At 35.6% G+C, this 21385-nt stretch overlaps 1 protein-coding gene across 1 annotated transcript in view; it reads left to right on the forward strand.

The window, feature by feature from the left end:
- ubash3ba (ubiquitin associated and SH3 domain containing Ba) overlaps window positions 1-20738 on the forward strand; it is a 30514-nt gene extending 9776 nt beyond the window's left edge. The window contains exons 2-14 of the mRNA XM_079607842.1: window positions 11173-11226; window positions 11642-11828; window positions 12572-12770; window positions 13006-13175; window positions 13468-13676; window positions 14258-14408; window positions 15269-15386; window positions 15621-15743; window positions 15885-15977; window positions 16127-16271; window positions 16436-16542; window positions 16664-16773; window positions 17366-20738. Coding sequence (XP_079463968.1) covers window positions 11173-11226; window positions 11642-11828; window positions 12572-12770; window positions 13006-13175; window positions 13468-13676; window positions 14258-14408; window positions 15269-15386; window positions 15621-15743; window positions 15885-15977; window positions 16127-16271; window positions 16436-16542; window positions 16664-16773; window positions 17366-17503 — 1804 coding nt within the window. The 3' untranslated portion in view covers window positions 17504-20738. The remainder of the gene's footprint in view (window positions 1-11172; window positions 11227-11641; window positions 11829-12571; window positions 12771-13005; window positions 13176-13467; window positions 13677-14257; window positions 14409-15268; window positions 15387-15620; window positions 15744-15884; window positions 15978-16126; window positions 16272-16435; window positions 16543-16663; window positions 16774-17365) is intronic.
- Window positions 20739-21385: the final 647 nt, after the last annotated feature.

The following is a 21385-nucleotide window of genomic DNA, read 5'->3' on the forward strand; positions in this document are numbered from 1 at the left end:
TGAAAACAAATGGGCGTTCAAATCCTACATGCAGCTCCCGATCTGGATGAAGTTTGTTCTGAAATAATTTAAGAGCGCACATATACCTTTTATGGGGAGTATTTTAACTTAAGTACTGCAAGCCATACTAATTTTCTCTTGACAGTCTTTGGCATAAAATGCTAGGTATGCGGCGCCGTATACGGAAATTCTTTTACTTTCCAGGAATTTCTTCACATTATTGCTGTTGTTGTGGCAGCCAACTACAGCACAGCATAACTCTGCATGCATTCATTAATTTTTTAGTAATGTTTAAAAAAATTCTGTTTAATTAATTCAGTCACTCTTTTACCCAGGCGCACATCGTTTCCGCAGGAAAAAGTTGGATGCATTTAATGAGTTTGGATTGTTTGTGTGTGAGAAATAATAAATGTATAAATAAAAAATGAGAAATAAATAAATGTACTCATATGCTTTGTAAGGATGAAAGGCCAAACTGTTTATGTGGTCTGGGTTCAGCCATGTGGTGGTGGTGTGTACATTTGTGTACATGAGTCATATTTTCTGGTTCATCACCTGTAGGGTGTGTAGATTTTGTATATGTTCTCATTTTTGCATTCAGTTGCGTTGACTTCCGTTACCTGGTATGGAGCTCCTAATGAATATCACCTTTTCAGCCACTCTACAAAGTTGTCTATTCTTCATTATAATAGTACAGTACATGATACTATTTGGCCATTCTCAGATATTCAGTAATAATCTATGACTCAAAGACTCTTAAAGACAACAAAGCCTCTGCTTTGTGTGTGTGTGTGTGTGTGTGTGTGTGGAGTCATCACATGATGAGCTTCTCTCAGAGGAAATATGGGAAGTAGGAAGGCCATGACAGTGCAGTATCTAGAGAGGCTTGCCTTGAGCTCAACAAAAACCAGTCAACCCTTTTCTGTCCCACAAAATAATTGCAAACAATTGGACCGTTGGATATCTAAAAAAATACAAATAAAAAGTTGTATAATGTAATGTTTAGTTAATTTCAGCTTTTAAAAAAATAATTGAATGAATGCCTTGAAGTCTGTTCAGCATTGATGCAAAGTATTCATGTCTTCTAAAAATGAATGAAGATGTTTGTAATTGCACAAACATTTTAAATGACATTAAATTAGCGCTCAACCATAGAATGGAAAAATCACTTTCTTTTAGACATTTCCTCTCTGCAGAGGTGAGATTAAATGAAGAGCAAATGGAAACTTTTTCTCAAGTCACTGTGCTTCTCAGACTTGCGTTTACATTTAACGATTTAATATACGTATGCTTCTCGCTTGTTTCAAAAGCAACTTACAAATGAGGAACATCACAGCTAAGCTAGAACACACACACGCACACATGCGCACACACAGACATTGATTTCAAACATTGATAATAATAAGAAATGTTTCTTGAGCAACACATCAGCTTAGATTGATTTCTGAAGAATCATTTGACACTAAAGACTGGAGTATGGCTGCTGAAAATTCATAAATATATACAGTAGATATATATTTTTTTCTATTTTAATATTAAATAAATGCAGCCTTGGTGTGAGTATAATATTTCCTTAGAAAACAGATATATACACTACCATTTAATTATTTGGGGTCGATAAGATGTTTTCGATGTTTACCTCTTAGGTTGTTGTTTTACAATTTGTAAAACAAATTGTTTCTTAAAAGAATCATACATCAGAACTCCATTAAGTCTCATGAGTTATAAAAGAGCAACCACTGAGAAATAATATTTTTCCTGGTGAAATTGTCTTCTCCTGTGTGTTTTTCTCAGTCTCTCACCTTTTTACCTGAGCATGAAAACGCATGAAATCACAGCTCCAAAACACTCTTCCCTGAGCATATAATGTTTTTTAGGGTTACCAAGTTTACTTAGTAACTCTGTTATTGATTTAGTTAAATGGACCTCCTTTTAACTGTAATAGAGTTGTTAGCTTTTAAAATTAATATAAATTTAAGTAACTTTATTATTTTAAATTTAAAGGAAGTCACATCTTTGAAATAAAAAAATCATGTTTATGAACAGTACTCCTACGCTTGCAGACTCCTTGTAAACTCACAGTGCAAAGTCTGTCCGCTAAGAGGAAGTGCCCCATTTCAGGAAGTGGTTTGTGACCTTTAGAGAGCGCCGTGGCTGCTGGGACATAAAGGAACCCATATGTGCTGAGACAGAGACGTGGGGGTGGAAAGACACGTGCACGCTCAACTTCAGATATAGTGAGGTACATCATGCATAGACGTATGTGCAAAATCTGAAATACCATGGCTATAGTTCACAGAAACTGAATCAAGAGCGAGTTGCACATGCAAATACATATATGAGCCGCCTTTGTAGTCGGTAAATATGAGCCCAACCGTACACTGAACTGTGTGTGAAGTCAGGTGAGCGTACTGAAAGAGAACAAACAGACACAAATGCATCTCTGTATTGCTTTGATATTCTGTCCTCACATTTGTTCTGCCATTCAAATTAATTTCCATAATGTGAAGTTAAATAGGCCTTTGCATTTATGCCAACTGTAGTTTCTATCAAAATACCACAGTTGCTAAATTGCTACAGATATTATGGTAACGCTTTGCAATACCAAATAACTATAATATCAACAGTGAGTAATACGTTTGTTACAGGGTTTATTAACCTTTGTCAACGTTAATTAAAAAAACTGTTAGTTCATGTTATCAGGTCCATCAAATCATATTTAATAGCAGATACAATTTTAATAATGTATTAGTAAATGTTGGAATCTGCATTAACTGAGATTAATAAAGGCTTTATTTTTCATTTTTAGTTCATGTTAACAAATGGAACCTTATTGTAAAATGTTACCAATATTATTGGTATTGAAAAATATATTTTGGATGCCCCAACGGAGAGGCTTTCACAATCTTTCTGTTGTTTATCTTCTTTTTTTACTTCTTAAGTGACCAATGTTTTTGTAGTAGCTGGTATTTTGGTGGAAACTATGGGAGCTGGTAGTCAACTGGTGTCATCTTATGCCGTGATCGGGCATTTGTTTAGAAATGCACAGATAGAAGGGTTTAAATTTTTACCGTTCTCTGGTGTTTCTTTTCTAATGTCTCCTCTGGCTATGAATAAACTAATGCTGAATAAATCATAGAGCAGAAATGAATAAATCATAATGAATAATCTAAAATGTTTGGGACAAAATGTACTGTAGCTTTTAAAGCTTTCAGTGCTTCTCTCTGTACCATATGTCACACTTACAGACAACAACGTTGCTTTACGTTCAAAATTGATCATGGTAAAAAAGTTTCCCTGCTTTGCCTTACAATCATCATCCTAAATACACTAATGCCTTTATAGTGTAATCAAATAATTCAAGATGTTATCTTTTTCAGAATCTTTCTCTTGAGAACATCACATCTTTTAAGAAGCAGCTGAAGAAGCACTGCTTCCGCAAGCACTTGACCTCACACTCGCGCACACACACATACACACTTTTAAAAAAGGCATTTCTTCTCTTCTCTAGCTTGTTTCCTATTCGAGTTGTCTAATAAACCTGGCATTGTGTACTACAATAATTGTTGGCTCTTTGATGAATGCTTTGTTATTCTTCTGTAAGTCGCTTTGGATAAGAGCAACTGCTAATGCATAATGTAAATGTTCTCTAATTTGATATTTTCTTTTTGATGACAACAGTGGCTAATACTAAAATAATACAGTTATGTTATAGAAACTTTGGCAGAAACCAGAGTTGCCATAACTACATTTCACGTTTTGTAGCTGCAGGTAATTTTGTCAATTTTGCCCAGTAAATATAAGTGTGTGTTGTAACTCTAGCAAACTAGCTAAGGATAACAACACTGTAAAAATAACCTGTTTAATTTAGGGTAAAAAACAACAGCTGTGATTTCCAGAGATTCGCTGTAAACAATATGGTGACAATGTTTCAGGTATTAACGAATAGCATATTGGTGTCTGTGTTTTTCAACTTTTAATCATAAATGTCATTAAGTGATATAATGTTAGGCTACTATCTAGGTCTACCTGAAATACAAAAATGAGCTTTTTACCTTAATGATAACCAACCATTATTATAGTACAGATGATGAAATAGGAAGCCACATGATGAATAAGTTAATCACAAAAGGTCTGGCCATAAATCATGGTCAATAATCTACATAGATTATTGAACATGAACACAGACAAAACACCATCACTGTAACACACGGCAATAAAATAATGCATTAAATATGAACAAAATAACCAGAAATGTATCACAAAACACCATGCATTACTGATAACAAAAATAAGAAGAAACAAAGCTATTTTAATGAAATATAATCATATGTGATGTATCATCATGGGACTTCTGGGAATATCCTTGTAATATGGTAATTTATAGTTTTTTTTTTGTTTTTTTTACAGAAAACATACATTAAAAATGCATATAATGCTTTTTAAAACTATTTATAGTTTTTCACTGTACATGTTAAGGTAACTTACAGTTAACCAATTAAAAAAAAAATTCTGTAAAAGTTACAACATCTTTTTCAGGGTAATGGATAGTACTTTTTTGTAAGGGGTACAATACAGTTCTATGGTAGAGTCAGTGATGGTATCAAATGGGAATACCATGATACTATGATATATTTTATGTCACTGAATGAAGGTACCACAGTATCTGCTTTGTACGTCGTAGAATACCATTGCGTTACCACAGTCCATTTAGCCATCTATTTGTCAACGTTCAGGGTGTTGGTACACTTCCTTCACACAACACACAAGAACTTTGAAGTTTTTTTTTTTTTTTTTTGCATTTAGTGTTACATATCTTCTGGTAAAAACCCTTGTCCTCCTGATTATATTTAAACCAAACTGATCACTGAATCTGAGAACATGAGACGCTACAGAATCAAGCTCAAAGTTTCCGGATGATGAGCTGTAATGGAAGAAGCAGCAGTGTGAATCTGATTATGCCTTTGGAATCTAGACCTTCATACGTCTCTTTCTGTCTATTGTGACATTTCTAAATGGCAGAAATCGTTGTTAATTGTTCAGTCACAATGAATCATGTTTTAGTCATGCACGCATGTTCAAACCCATGGTCACACCTAAACACCGCAGACACAATCTTTATCTCAAAGAGTGTTTAGCTCAACTACAGTTTTATAGGCTTAAATTAATTGTATTTGCTTGCTTGTACAGTAATTCACAGATATAAGAAGCTGTTTTCAGTTCTCTCTTTAATATACCTTGTTACATGAATAAGTTCCTTTTTTTCCCCCTCTCTTTAATGCCCTGCTAGTCCTTCTCGTCTCCATCTAGATAAACAGTGTCACCATCTGCCCGGTCTCATGCACCCTAACCAAGCGAGAACACGCTCACAAAAGCTGCGAGTGTCTTCCCTGTAGTTTTAACATAATAAGCTGTTAACCATAGGCGAGTAGAGAACACGAGATGAGCGTGAAAAGATCTTCACGGCCAGCCGGTCCTGTTACTTACAGAGGGAGAAGGGCTTATTGTCAGAGGATAACAATTGTGCATGAGGATATGTGCACTGAGAAAAAGAGAGAGAGCAGAACAATCAGAGACATCACACACTGTATTTGTTATTCTTTCCTCTCATTTTCTCCGTATGGGATGGAGAAGCAATAAAAAGAATGCAAGAGAAAGAGATATGGTGTGATGGTAAGATCCAAAATGAACATCGTTTAAGCACCAAATAGGTTTTGGCAAGTGGAGTTGGTCGCCAGTTGGCAGGTTACTCATTACGAACTCCAATTCATGGTTTAAATCGAAATGATAATCTGACCCTCACTGATGTGAGATGTGTGCAAGTTTTACCTCAGTGGAAAATTTGCGATTGAGAAAGAGGTTTTAGTTCCAAAAACACTATTTAAAAAAAATGCAACTTCTGTTTTGTCTGACAAACTCTATTTGAACTGTCGAATGTATAAAACATTGGCATTACTTCTTGAGATTAAATAGTCAGTTTTTAGGCCATTTAGTATGAGGACAAAGCATGAACCTGCAATTTCAAATGTGGCAAGGGTCCAACTAACAGGCTTCTGAGCATGCTCAGTTTGATCACTGATATTGATCAAAGCATTGATGTTTTAGTTTTACTTAGCGTTTTTGATTATATCTTAATGTAAAAGTTGTGTTTCAAGTCACAAGTGATTAGTGTTTTCTTCTGTGAAGTTTCTTTCGTTTCAGTGAGTATATATTTTGGTGTATAGACGTAAAAAGAAACAAGTTAGACAAGCTAGGAAAGTTATGTATCACTATTGTGTAATGTTAATACTCAGCTTAATTTAAAATGCAAGCTTATTAAGCTGAGATCCACAAGTTTTTTAAATTAGTTTTGTGTTTATATAACTTATTATATTGTGTTTTCTGAAAGCACAGACAAACTTTAAGTTGATACCACATTTTTTTCCCCATAGTATAAATCCTAGTGTTTAAGTTTTCTATACTTCTGACTTTATTTACAGTGGATTGTTTACATGTGGATTGTTCCTCAACAAAAAACATGCTTAGCAACACATACAAAACTGGTTTGTGTAATAAAATAGTGGGAGACAAGTATGCAGGAACTGAATCTTCATTGCCTGATGAAATCCCCTCATTATTAATATCATTGAGTCTTAATGAGCTGCACCGAGGACACCCTTTTAGGACACCCTTTTATATCTCTATATGTGCGTTTGTGTGTGAATGTGTGGGTGGGTGTTGCGCTGTGTTGTACTGAATGGGGAATACATGCTAACTTACTCCTCTGTAAACAGGAAGTGACTATTTCCCCATAGAGTTTGGAGATTCGGCCAAAGCAGCGAGAATGATGGTGAAAATATGCACTGACTTAGATACTATTCTCTATGCATATGTTACACATTTGTACTCCACCTCTCAAGAAAATGTTACAAGGGCTGATTAATAACAGGCAGGAAAAAAAAGGAAAGAAGATAATTGTGTCTTTTTTTATTCTTTTTTATATATACATGAATAGTCACCCACACACAAAAGCACACCCAGTCAAATGTACTCCCTGGACCAACCTCTTCATCCCTCTTAAATGCTGCACAGGAAATACAGGTTATAAATAAATCATTGAGTTCCTGCCTAGAGCACTGACCAGAGGGGAAGGGAGGAGGAGATGGCCTGTAACACAATACACACACACACACACACACACACACACACACATATAGGCTGATGGATAATCAAATGAGTGTGTGTGTTTCTATGTGTGATCCCGGATGCACAATGATTTTCAGATGTGCATTAGGTAGAATAAATATCTGTGCTGTTTAGCATATGGTCTGTATAGGAGCTGGTACGCGTGTGTGGCCTCACTTTTGTCTCTTGTGTGTGGCATCACTTGTGTTTGTGTGTTTTTGTGGATGTATATGTGATGAAAGTTAGAGCATGTGGGTGGAGTGTTAGGTTGGGGTGTGATGAAGTCTTGAACGTGCTACTGTGGAGTTTGTTCAAATGCTTCTTAATAACCTGTGTAAATCTCTTCGATGAATGCAGATTTAAATGTGACTACTATAGTCTTAAACTTCAGGCCAACCTTGAGCGGTTTAGGAATGCGTTTCCTCTACAAAAACTTCTGTTATTGTTCTTTACTTATTAACTTCATAACCAACCATAGTTGATCGTTTACTTGTGGTGCTTTTGCAGTTGGATGGGGATTTTGCTGCTACAATCAATGCTTTAAGGAACATTTTTTGTTTTATTTTCATTCATAGCAGAATAGCTCACCACAAATGATAAATTTGTGTATGCGAGACTGCACAGGCATCTGAACTTGATCATGCATGATGTATGAAAGTCTTAATATATGTCTCACCATGTTTCAGTGTCATTAACCATGCCATATGGTGATTGTGTCGTGTCCGGAGTTTGTTTGTGTGTGTGTGTGTGATTTATGCACACTTTGAAGATAGTTTTGCACTACATGCTTGCATTTCTTCATACGTGTTTAGCTTGTGAGTGTATAAATGCATACATCTCTCATGTTTATGCATTTGTAGACATATGGCTGTGCATCATGGGCTTCCCCATCCCAGCATGCACTGTGGCTTTGGGCCCTGAGGGTTAGTTGGCATGATGACCATTTTCTCTGGGAAGCCAACTAAATATAGAGTAATTGAGCGCTATATGCATAGGCTGCAAACTGGATTACCACACAAAAAAGCACACACTATTGACTTTTACAGTAATCTTCAAATTTAGCGGAGACAAATAAATAAATACATAAAATAAACTAAACGAACCAACAAATAATTAAACGTGTGTGTGTGTGTGTGTGTGTGTGTGTGTGTGTGTGTGTGTGTGTGAAATATGTTTAAATATGACAGTAATGACATTTATATTATTACAAAAGTTTTCCATTTCAAATAAATGCTGTTTTTTTTTCTTGCTACTATTAATCAAAGAAAGCTTTCATCAACGTTTTTTAACACTGATTATAATGAGAAATGTTTCTCGAGCAGCAAATCAGCATATTAGAATGATTTCTGAAGAATCCTATGACACCGAAGTAATGGCTGCTGAAAATTCATCACAGGAATAAATGTCATTTTAAAATATAAAGTTATTTTAAATTGTAAAATTATATCACAATATTACTTTTTTTAGTTTTACTCTATTTTTACTTTTTTGTTGATAGAAGAGAATATGTATTATAAATGCATCTGCAATGCACATAAATATTTGTTTTGTTTGCTTATAATGCACTGATACATTGTCAGATATGCATGGTGGAGCGTCGATTACCAGAGGCTTCCTGTACTTTGAAAAATGCATAATCTGCATAATTTCCCTCGTCTCTGACGCGTGACTCTGTTCTTGTGTCGTGTCGTTTTTTCTCGCGAGGTGTAAGGGAAGCACGTACACTTGTAGTGAAATGTTGCTCTGGTTCATTCGTATTGTTTCATTAATCTGGCACTGAACAACTTTTTGTGAGTTGGTGGAAATGAAATGTCTAGATTAAATGTGTCTCAGAGTACCGGTACTCGTATTTTCACTGATTGCTCGTTGTTGACCAGGGTCGGTCTCCTTTATGTTGTCTTGTAGTCATTTTGTGTGCTTTCTTCAAACCTGAAGCAGCATTTTCAGTTTTACTGTGAGGTTTCAAACCTATCCACGGTGCACAACACACCATTTCCCCTGAGAGTTCGAGTCAGAGTGTGATTTTTAGAGCTTTTATAAAAAGACACTAATTAAATTTAGAAGTTAATTTAATCGGCTCAGGAAAAAAGCCTTTGAGATGTCAGCTGACACACGAGGAAATGACATAGTGAGTTTAGCGTGACCTTAGATTGGATTATATGTCGTTTTACAGTATAGATGCGAGCAGTAGAAATAATATCATCCTACACATGAGAAGATTATGTGCAATTATCCCTACCAAGTAATGTACTTCCACTAACTGTGAAACCTGTAGGCCTGTGACCCTAAATTATTGTACCATAGGTGTCAGATTGCTTTTAATTACACCATTTAGTTCTGTATGATAAAAAGCGAGATTAAAAAAGAAGAGAGCAGAGGAGGCTGTGGCGAGAGTGTTTTATGAACTGAGAGAGATGGCACACATTTTCTTTTTCATCACAATTTTTCAAACCACAGACCAAGTGATATTATTTTCCACTATGATCTTTATAAGCAAGATGCTAGCTAAATGAGTCCGACTTGGTGAGCATTTGTGAGATATGCAATGCATTGATGAATTCACGGGGTTGCTCTTCACTCATCCAAAATATAACTTTTTAAAGAATACCATTCAAAATGTTGGTGTCGGTAAGCTTTTTAAATGTTTTCGAAAGGTCTCTAATGCTTACCAAGGCTGCATTTATTTGATCAAAATGCAGTAAAAGAGTAAGATTATGAAATATTGTTACAATTTAAAATTACTGTTTATTTTGATATATTTGAAAATGTAACTTATTTCTGTGATCGCGAAGCTGAATTTTTAGCAGCCATTAGTCCAGTCTTCAGTGTCTCATGACCCTTCACAAATGATTTTAATATGCTGATTTTCAAGAAATATTTCTCATCATTATCATTGATGAAAACAGTTGTGCTGCTAATCATGGTAAAAACCATAATTCATTATTTTTTCAGGGTTCTCCAATGAATATAATCTTCAAAAGAACAGCATTTATTTGGAATGGATTTTTTAAATAATGTAAACGTCTTTACTGTCACTTTCGATACATTTTATATATCTTTGCTGAATAAAAGTTTTTATGTATTTTATAAAAAGTCTTACTGACCCTGAACCTTTGAATGGCAGTGTAGATGTTGCTGTCCGTAGGAAACTCTGACTAATTATTCTATAAATATATTGATAAGAAAAAAAGAAAGAAAAAAATTACTTGTATTGTGTGAGAAGAACGAGACCACACGAAACATTAGTACATCCTTTACAGTTTAGTGGTCTTTATGCAAAATATATTTGTCCAATCAAATATAGAATTACCTAATCTCTAATCTCTATAACTGCATATTAAATGTTGTTTTATAAATATTTATATATATATTATAGTGTGTGGGACTGAATGGTATGGTCTTATTTTTTATGTATATACCAGTAAGAGCAAATTGTATGTAGTGGGGTCCACAGTGCTTATATTGGACATTTTGCATAAAGATAGTCACATGATAAATGCAACACATTTGCTTATTTTATTGGTGACCTAGAAATAGTGCAGAATCTTACATTTTGTGAGTAGACTTTATTGCCTCAATACATTTTTTTTTTTCCTCAATGAATATGTTTGAGGTTGCTTTGACTCAACATGTCCCTCTTTAAACTAATCCGGATAAGTAAACCTCCTTATATTCATAAATGCCAGTAAACAAATGATTATCCATCTTTCCCAATGTTGCTCTGGGGGACAGGGGGTGGTCTAGACTAGAAAATTGAGTTTGTTTAGCCTGCGTTTGATTTAATGTGTGATATATGTTTCAGAGACATAGATGGGAACAATAGAGGAACATCTACGTAATATCAAATTTAGATCTCTGAGAAAACTCCTCAGCACTAATGTACTGATAAACATCCTCCGGAAAGAAGGCCATTGATTTTGTGACCATGTACAGCAATTGAGCTGATCTCTCTCTCTTTCTCTCTCTCTCTCTCTCCCCCTCTCCCTCGCTTTGTCCTTTCTGTTACAGGCTAAAAGCTCTGGTTTCGACTGGGGGCAGAAATGTACAAGCAGCCTGTGATTGGTGAGTGTTCACACCCACACACATGCACCGTCCGTGACCCATGTCGGATTTGACAGTCGTTCATTTCAGTTGAACCGTGCTGATCCACAGACACTCTTTGAGCTTTGAAATTATAATATGTTGCATTTTAAGATGCACCCAGACACACACACACACTGAAAAGAAACATTACACTATAAGATGTTCACATGTACTCATGAACTCAGCTTCATGTGCTCTTCAATGGTTTACTGCTGCCCTCTGCTGGCAGGGAGTCAGAAATATTTGACCATTGATATGTTCTCACTTTAAAAAGGAAATTAAGCCAGTCATATCCTTACTTTCCATCCCAACCAAAAAGTGAATTTACTGCTCTCTTATTCATAATGTTTTTACAAAGTATATCCAACATGGCATGAATGTCTGTATTCTACAGGTTGTTTTCCCATGTGGATGACCCATTCCTGGACGATCCTTTACCCAGGGAGTATGTGCTGTACTTGAAACCCAGCGGTCCCCTCCTCAACCAGCTCTCCAACTTCTGGCAGCAGAGTCGCATCACATGTGGAAAGAACAAAGCCCACAACATCTTCCCTCACATAACCCTCTGCCAGTTCTTCATGGTCAGAGCACTTCATCAGCATTTCCAAGCATATATGCGTCTTTCTCAGCGCTGTTCGTTAGTGTTGTTTTACTCAATACCTCTTTTTAAATGAATGTTTAGCAGTGGGTTTCTTTTTTGCCACATCAAATTTAGAAACTATAAGAACGTAATTTACATGTATTAATATTACATTACAAAGAGTTATTCACATTCCAGACCATTTTTAAAACATATTTCAAGATATTTTGTGAAAAAAAGAAAAGAAAATTATTCTAAAAAGTACCATAAGTTGGTCCAATATTCAGACTACACGTTGAAGTGATACAACAGGTTTGTGTGACAAACAGACCCAAATTCAAGTAATTATTTATTGACAATCTTCCCCACCATGTATGATATACAATAACGTTTTTTTATGCTCCTCAAAAAGGCTGTATTTATTTTATCAAAAATACAGAAAAAGAGTAATATTGTGAAATATTATTACAAAATAAATAACTATTTTCTATCTTAATATATTTTAAGATGTCAGCAGCCATGACTCCATTCTTCAGTGTCACATCATCCTTCAGAAAAAAATTAAAAAAAAATTCAAATCAATGTAAAAGTCTTTACTGTCACTTTTGATCAACTTAATGTGTCCTTGCTTGCTGAATAAAAGCATTAATTATTTTCTAAACCAAAAACTTCTGAAAGGTAGCGTATGTTCGGTGTTGTTGACAACATGATTGTAGAACTGTATCTCTCTCGTTGTCTTTGTAGTGTGCAGACGGTAAGGTAGATGCCCTCTGTGAAGCTCTGCAGGCTGTGGTAGGTCAGTGGAAAGGTCGTTTCCCTTCCCCGCTCCCCCTGGAGTTTTACTCATCCTCAAACTTCATTGGCCTCTTTGTGGAAGAGAAGGTGGCTGAGGTGATCAAGAGCTTTGCTTCAGACTTTGCCACTGAGGCGGCATCCAAAGCAGGTGTGTGTGTGTGTGTGTGTGTGTGTGTTTGAATGTGTTCATTTGTTATTGCTACCGATGATGACACTGTAGAGCAATAATCTTGATTTTCTTTCTTTGTTGCTCCCTTTCTTCCTTATTCAGTTCAGTTTAAATTTTAGTGTTCTTTTCTGGCATGAAAAAGAAAAAACTGATATTTGCATTACCAATGGGGTTGCAATGTAAAATAATGTGCTTTCTCTCTCTCTCTCTCCAGATGTTCATGTGGAGACCCATAAGAAGCAGCTTCACGTAACTCTGGCCTACCACTTCCAAACCAATCATCATGCATCATTAGAAAAACTTGCCAAAGGTGTCGACATAACCCTGTGCTGTGATTGGCAAGCTGTCCTCTTTTCAAGAGACATCCGATTTGCCAATCATGAGGTAGTCTATTGATTGTCATCCATTGTTTCTTTTGCTAAATACATCCCAAAGAATATGTTTTGGTTTAAGTTTAATTTACCATTGTTGATGCCAAATGTTTAGAAAATTAAAACATACCATCATCACTACATTCACCTGTATCCGTACAACCATAATTTCTAAAATATAATTAAGTTAGATACACTTTGTAGTACAATGTAATAGGTATATAGATTAATACTTTGATATATTGAATTATAATGTTGAAAGATTACTGTACTGGATTTGTAACTTTCTGTCTCTTTGTTTTAAGACCCTGCGAGTGATGTACCCTTACGTGCCTCAGAATGATGATGAACTGGAGCTGGTGCCTAGTGACTTCATCTTCATGTCGTCTATAGAACAGACCACTGCCAGTGAGGGCTGGGTCTACGGGACCTCCATGAGCACAGGGTTATCTGGGCTACTGCCAGAAAATTACGTCAGTAGGGCAGACGAGTGTGACACTTGGGTCTTTCATGGGTAAGATGGATCATGAAGTAACTAAAGCTGATTGCAGACTACCGGTCAAAAGATTGAGATCAGTAAAAAAACTAAATGATGAAAGAAGTGAATTCTTCAGTTCAGCAATGATGCTTTTAATGACGGTAAAGACATTTAAAATGTTACACAAGATGTCTATTTCAAATAAATGCTGTTCTTTTGAACTTTCTATTCATCTGAGAATCCTGAAACATAATTTACAGTTTCCACAAAAATGAATGATGATAATTACGAGAAATGTTTTTGAGCAAGACATTAGAATGATTTGATGCTGAAGGCTGAATTACTGGCTCCCTAAAATTCAGCTTTTTGTCATCACAGGAATAAATTACATTTTAAAAATATATTAAAATAGAAAGCAGTTATTTTAAATTGTAGTACTATTTCACAATATCTTTGTTTCTTTAGTCAAATAAATGCAGCCTTGCTGAGCATAAGATACTTTTTCAAAAAAATAAAAAGTTTAGTGTAGTTTAGTGTCGAGCTCTAATGGTGAAAGTTTGCTAGATCTAAAAGAATCTGCATCTCTTTACCTCCATCTCATTATCTTGTTTTTTCAGGTCTTTCTCTTTCCTTGATGGAACCCCCCCAACCAATATCAGAGGTGCAATGGGTGGGATGTTTTTTGACCCACACTTGGATGATCGTCTCCTTGATGACCCCATGCCATTGGATGCCTCCGGTCTTAGCGTCATTTGTCAGCCTATGCAGGTAATGTGATTACAGGGATCAGGGATGTGATTTTTCCATATTTGTACAGCTTTCTGTATTTTTCACCCTGAAAAGTATGACCCAAGGGAATTGTGTAAATCTGAGAGAAAAAAAGCACGGGGTGGTGCTTTTTACTGTATGATGATTGAAATCGGGAAATGGCACATATGCAAATGACTGGAGCTAGGTGACGTGTAAAATGGGGTTTGTGTAAAATGTTACGTTTTCAAATAAATTTATTGTATGCACATTCTGACAGCGTTGCACAAGCTCACGGCGCCATCTGCAGGACACTCGTAGCATGCTAGCTAGGGTTCAAAGCGCAACATGCGCCAACCAACTTCCCAAATGTCATGAGAATCGTTTATCTGATGTCAACAAAGAGAACGAAAAGTTCTCCCTGTGGTTTTACCGGCAAAATAAAAGCTCAACGGTTTAACGTTTGAAAGCAAAGAAATTAAGACAACCATAAATGTTTGTATTGTAATTTTACTGTTGTTCTGTAAAATAAAATAAAATAAAAACTGAATAAAAATTATAATAATAATAATAATTATCATTGATATTAATACGAATAATAACAATTATATTAGTACTTATATTATAACATATTTTATTACAGTATATCATATTTAAACACACAATCTTTTCATTTTACAGTACAATAGAATGTATTGCAATATAAGACATATCTTTATTCATTTGATCAAATAATTGTTTTATTAATAATAATTCCCGGGGATGGGGCATTTTCCTTCTTTTTTTGTCTTTAGCTGCCTGACTTTAAGATCTTGTGTTAATGTGACAGAATATGAAAGCTTTTTCATGTATAATGTTTTGTTCAAAATGATTTGTTTTAGATTCTACGACCCAATCAGTCTCGGTTGCCTAAGAGAACGTTGTTTGTGTGTCGCCATGGTGAGAGAATGGACGTAGTGTTTGGGAAACACTGGATCACTCAGTGCTTTGATGCCAAAGGTCTGATTTTCAATTTTCCAAAACAGTTCTCTGTAGTTGTTCCCACAAGCAGGAAAAAGCTGGTTATATTTCAGCGAGTTTTAAAATTTCACCGTTTTATTAAGCTCTGAAATATTTCATCAGCTATAAATTGACAAATATATACTATATCCAGAGGGAAATGTATTGGCCAAAATGTTGATGTTTAATTTCTGGATGTGTACTCATTTGTCTATGTTTGTGTATATTGAGCAGGTCGGTATGTGCGGTCAAACCTCAATATGCCGCCGAGTCTCCCAGCGAGGAGTGGGGGGTACAGGGACTATGATAAGGACTGCCCTATCACTGTGTTCGGATCAACGCAGGCTCGGCTAGTTGGTCAGTCCCACATCACTGTTAAATACACATTAAGAGCAAGATCACATGAATTCCTTTCCATTTTACATAAATGGCATTAAAGGTGTCATTTCTGCCCCACTACCTGCACTAGCATGAGTTTATGTGTGATTTGTTTCACAGGGGAGGCTCTTCTGGAAAGTAATTCAGTGGTAGACTTTGTATACTGTTCTCCATCTCTGCGCTGTGTGCAAACAGCTCATAATATCCTCAGAGGTAAAATAGCACCTTCGTTGCTCTTTCATCTTTCTTTTGTTTCTTCATGAATTGGTTTCTACTTTGTTTTTTTTAAGCCATGTCCATTTACATCCCTAAAGCAATTCTTCCCATGTGCCTCATTCGCTTTTATGGACTGTATGTCTCAGGTCTTCAAAAGGATGGCAAGACTAAGATCAGAGTTGAGCCGGGTTTGTTTGAGTGGACTAAATGGGTGTCGGGAACCTCATTACCCGCCTGGATCCCTCCTGCAGACCTGGCAGCTGCTAACCTTAGTGTGGATACAACGTACAGGTATTTTATTAGACATTCAATGTACTATCCATCCTTTTTTGCTACACTTTTTGATTGTAATGTTGCTTTTTGATAGCATTATTTATTGTTTTATGGCTCCATTCGATTTCATAAATAACTTAATGTAGTGAATGGAATTATTAAGTTGTCTTGTTCCCCTGCAGACCTCATATACCCATCGGTAAACTGGCCGTGTCTGAGTCCTATGAAACTTACATCAGTCGCAGCTTCCAAGTGACTCGTGAAATTCTGTCAGAGTGCAATAACCTGGGTAGGTCATGAGTGCGGATACTTTCGCTAATACATATTTTGTTTGTTTGAATCTATACTGATCTAAATGTCTTATGCTTTAAGAAGTTTTATATTTACCATGTTGTTCTGGTGTCCAACAGGAAATACAATGCTGATCGTGGCCCATGCTTCCTCTCTTGAGGCTTGTACGAGGCAGATACAGGGTCTGACCCCACAGAACTCTAAAGACTTTGTGCAAGTGGTCAGAAAGGTCAGATCTCTTATGCATTTAAAAAAAAATCAATTTCTCCATTTTCTTTCTTCCATTTCTATCTATCTATCTATCTATCTATCTATCTATCTATCTATCTATCTATCTATCTATCTGTCATCTTGTTTAAAGGTATTTGTGTAAATTACAGATGATATTTAATATAAGAAACGTCAAAATATTTAGATTTATACATAATTGTTTAAAAGTTTTTATTTTTTTGCAAGAAATTAATACTTTTATTCAGCAAAGTCGGTTATCTATCAAAAATCTTAAGCATCACAACCATTTTCAGCATTGATGATAAATAAGAAATGAGAATCATCCTGAAACGATACACGTGACACTGAAGAATGCATTACATTGTAAAATATATTAAAATAGAAAATAGTTATTATAAATTCTAATACTATTTTACAGTATACTGGTTTCCTGTATTTTTGACTAAAAAAATGCTACATTGGTGAGCATAGAGTAATGCAAAAACATGAAAAATCTCCCAACCCCATCAATTTACGTATTTATTTTGATATTTTAATGTTATGATATATATAATCTAGATTTTCTCCCCCTTTCCATTTCTCTCTCACAGATACCTTACTTAGGCTTTTGTGCTTGTGAAGAGATGGGTGAGACGGGCGTTTGGCAGCTTGTGGACCCGCCCATCCTGCCGCTCACCCATGGACCCAATCACAGCTTTAACTGGAGAGAAACGCTGCTGCAGGACTGAGAGGCGCTTGCAACTTTACCTTCAATGCTCTTCCTCCAAAGGCAACGAAGACGTAGCTTAAAGTCACATCATCACAGACCTGCTTTATAGCTCTATAAAAGGCTCATGCTTCCATAGCCACGTTCTTGCACTGCTACAGTACACCTCATTGACTCGGTCTTAATATATACAGCATAAGAGCAGTAATATTTGCGATAGATTTTCATGTGCTCAAACACCATTCAAGCTGCAGCAGAACTCCTGCTTCCAACTGTAGCCCAGAAGTAACTAAAAATCGGAGAGCTTCGAAGACATGATAAACTCAGGTTTCCTGCCTCAGTGAGGAGGAAATAGTGTGCGAAGTTGAAGAGTCATCATCCAACACTTCCAAAATGGATGCTGCTGGACTCGGGTTGGGTCTCCGCACCCTTTGTAAACTCCATTTTACTAGACTCTGTAGGGGAACAAGATTTCACCCTAGTACACTGTGAATCAAGTAGACATGCACAACCTCTTGCATCAAGATTTCCCAATTACACCTTCTACAAGCCCACTCACCAATCTCCTGAAAGCACAAGAATATAATCTGGCAATCAGATAGACTGAGATGCAGCTTTAAAGTAGTTTAGATGGATTTGGTGGACAGCACATTCATCCTGTGCCTTGAGGTCATGCTGCTACTGTTAAACACTTTGCAACTATAGGACACATTGGGAGGACTGTTAGTTAGGGCTTATTTGGAGACAGTATTTAAAGGTGTACTGTCGCACTTTTCGCTTGTAGGGTCGATTTTTGCAAAACGGAAGATGCTAAACCTACTAAGGCATCATCAAACATTCGAAGACAATGCCACAGATGGTTACACCTTCTTAAGCAGCAGCTTAAATAATGTTATGTGCAGCTGTTAAGGAACGCATTGTTGTAAGGCAAGCTTTACTTTCTGAGCACTTGAAAAATCAAACCAAACAGGAAAGAATGCTTCAACAATGTAAAGAATTGTACATTAATGCATAGCGTGTCTGTATATACTAAGTAACATAGTAAAATCCATTTGATGTGTTTCACCTTTAGATGGAACAATTATAATTGCATTTATTTATATATTCATAAGATAGTTGTAAAGATAATATTTTGGTGCTTCAGGTTTTTTTTGTTTGTTATTTCCTGTTATTGGAATATAGAGAAATCAAGCCATAGCAAATGACGATATAAATCACTATATAATGCAGTGTTTTTCTCCACTCCAAGCACTTACATAAGCATATCTGTTATGGTTACTGTAATATGCCATCTGTGTTCCCTGAACTTCATAACTATTTTAGCCCACCCATGGTTTGACATTTAATGATGATAAGGAGCATGCACAATTCGGATTTTAATATGTGCTGATCTAATGCATTTACTTAAAGACAAATGTAGATGTTAGGCTCGACCAAACATGCCAAGGGTGTGCAAACAATGTTAGATCTGCCACATGTTCTTGATAGGTTTATGATGTTGCTTTTTATTTTATTTTATTTAATTTTATATTATTATTATTACCGGTAGTTTAAGAGTTGATCTCTTGACTAAATGAGTCCTGTCAGAGGACGAATGTTGGAACTATTGAAGGGATAGTTCACCCAAAAGGTTTTTTAAAACCTGTATTAAATTCTTTCTTCTGTAGGACACAAAGCTGAATTTTTATGTAACCAAAATCTTAAAAAAAAATACATTGCAAATGTATTTAGCCGTATTAAGTCGTTCTGTTACATTCACAGTTTAGAATTTTGAGAAGGCTATCCATTCAATATGTTTTTGTACATGTATACAGAAATGTTGTATATATTTGGGCCACTCTTTTAAAAATAATCAAAGTAAATGAGGACTAGTGTGACTGCATATGACCAGTATCTTTCTCGTACCTTTCAACTCAATACGGATGCATTTAAAGTTAACAGCCCACCTAAGGGCAAGAAATCAGTGAATATCAACTTTGGCCTGTGTTTTACACAAATCATTGTATGCCATGAGAAGACTTTAAGTAGTACTATTGCACATTCAGCCTATTTTATGAGAATTTCATTTTAATTGCATATAGAGACCAGTGCATATAGTGACCAGTACACAATTTCTGATTTTGTTTTCCATGGAAGAAATTAATAGTCAAGACTGGAATGTGTGTGAGTAAATGATGACAGTATGTCTTTTTTTATTACTATTCCTTTCAAACTATTTGAGATTAACAGGGAGTCTGAGACAAATCTTTCTTCATTTATTTGACATTTTCCAGCTCAACAGTATCACATAACCTTCTAAATGCTTCCTACTTATGAATTTAAATGAGACATTTATCTCAGCACAGCTGACTTTATGTGAACTTATGAATAATTGTATTTGGTCATCCCTGTGTACGTGTGTGTGTGTGTGGTTGAGTGTGCATATGCTAGAAAAAGAAAATGCTGTTCTCCTATAAAAATAATTTCCTTATTAAATTGCCCTCGTCTGCCATTAAAACATGTCTACCATAGATCCTTGTTCTTCCAAAAATGGCAACACGCATTACCCAATCATGTGTATCAGTGTGTATTACTACAGGGGGTTGAACGTACAGCTTGTCAAAAGCTGATCCAGGCCGTGTTTGATTCACTGAGAGGTAATGTTGTCACTGTATAATTTTTCAGAAGCATGCTATGTGTGCAACTTCTTCTGACTATTTGAAAAAGAAATGTAATATGAGCCAAAGTGCTTCATTGATTTTATTTTATTTTTATGAATCATTGTTTTCTCAGGGGTGTATACTTATACTCCTGAGATGTGTTATATACCCTTTCTGATCATTGACTGAGAAAAGAATATACAAAATCTAAATGTAAAATAGTAGAAAAATAAGGGTAAAATACAGATCACTAACTATTATTATTGATTGTTGTTTGGTCCTCCCTGGGATGAGTCATGTTTAGTTATCAATATATGCTTTCATTCAGGTCATCTGATTTAATGTTGGGGCTTTTCAGCAGCTTAAAATTGATCCTTGCATGCAAAAGAAAATGCTAATTTAACCATTCATAGTGCAAAGTATTACATGAAATAGCCTAACTGCACAAAACATATAGCCTACCATAGTTCAGAGAGTGAATTAGGATTCCAAAAGCATATGTGACATTCCACCACGAAGCCACCTTTTTAAATATGATTGTTGACATTTATTTTAAGACTTATTTTAATGCGTAACGTTTGTAAAGCATGTTTGCAAATAAATCTTTTGTCATCCTGCCTTGAAGTGTGTTTTCTTTAATATTCGTCACACTTTACATACACTGCAATATAATCACTGAAATTACATTAGGCTACTAAGCAAAGGGTAGGCTAATGCTATCAAATAAAATTACATTGCTATTGCTTTTGCAATTACTAAGGGTCTTCTCCATACAGTAGCCTTTTGCCTGTTGGATAGGGTGAGTTGGATAGGGTGAGCCCTAGGTAGCTAATCATTTTGAAACAAATTAGATTTTCTGATAATCAGTAGGCTATATCATGTTTATTATTATTAGTCGTATCAACAGATTATTTATTTATTAATGCATGGTTTATTTTGTTCATAATAATCTATATATATTATTATTTTTTCCCCTAATGATCTTTTTAATTTCAGAGGAAAAATAAACCGCGCGCGCATCTATCACGGGATTGGCTGTTCGCTGCAAACGTCACGACTCGTTTATGTGCACGAGAGTAATGGTGGCAAACAGGTGAGGTGGCGCATCGTAGTCAGCTTCTTTGAAGTCTGGAATCAGTAATCCTTGCAATACAATGTTAATTTGTCAACAAAACATGACAATTTAGTACATTTATAAAAAGAGGCCATCGTTGAAGTCTAGTTTAACAATATTAGATAGCAAGTTGAGGAAAAGTTAATAAGGG

Source organism: Phoxinus phoxinus (assembly GCF_949152265.1).
Source record: "Phoxinus phoxinus genome assembly, chromosome: 3".
NCBI classification, from domain to species: Eukaryota; Metazoa; Chordata; class Actinopteri; order Cypriniformes; family Leuciscidae; genus Phoxinus; species Phoxinus phoxinus.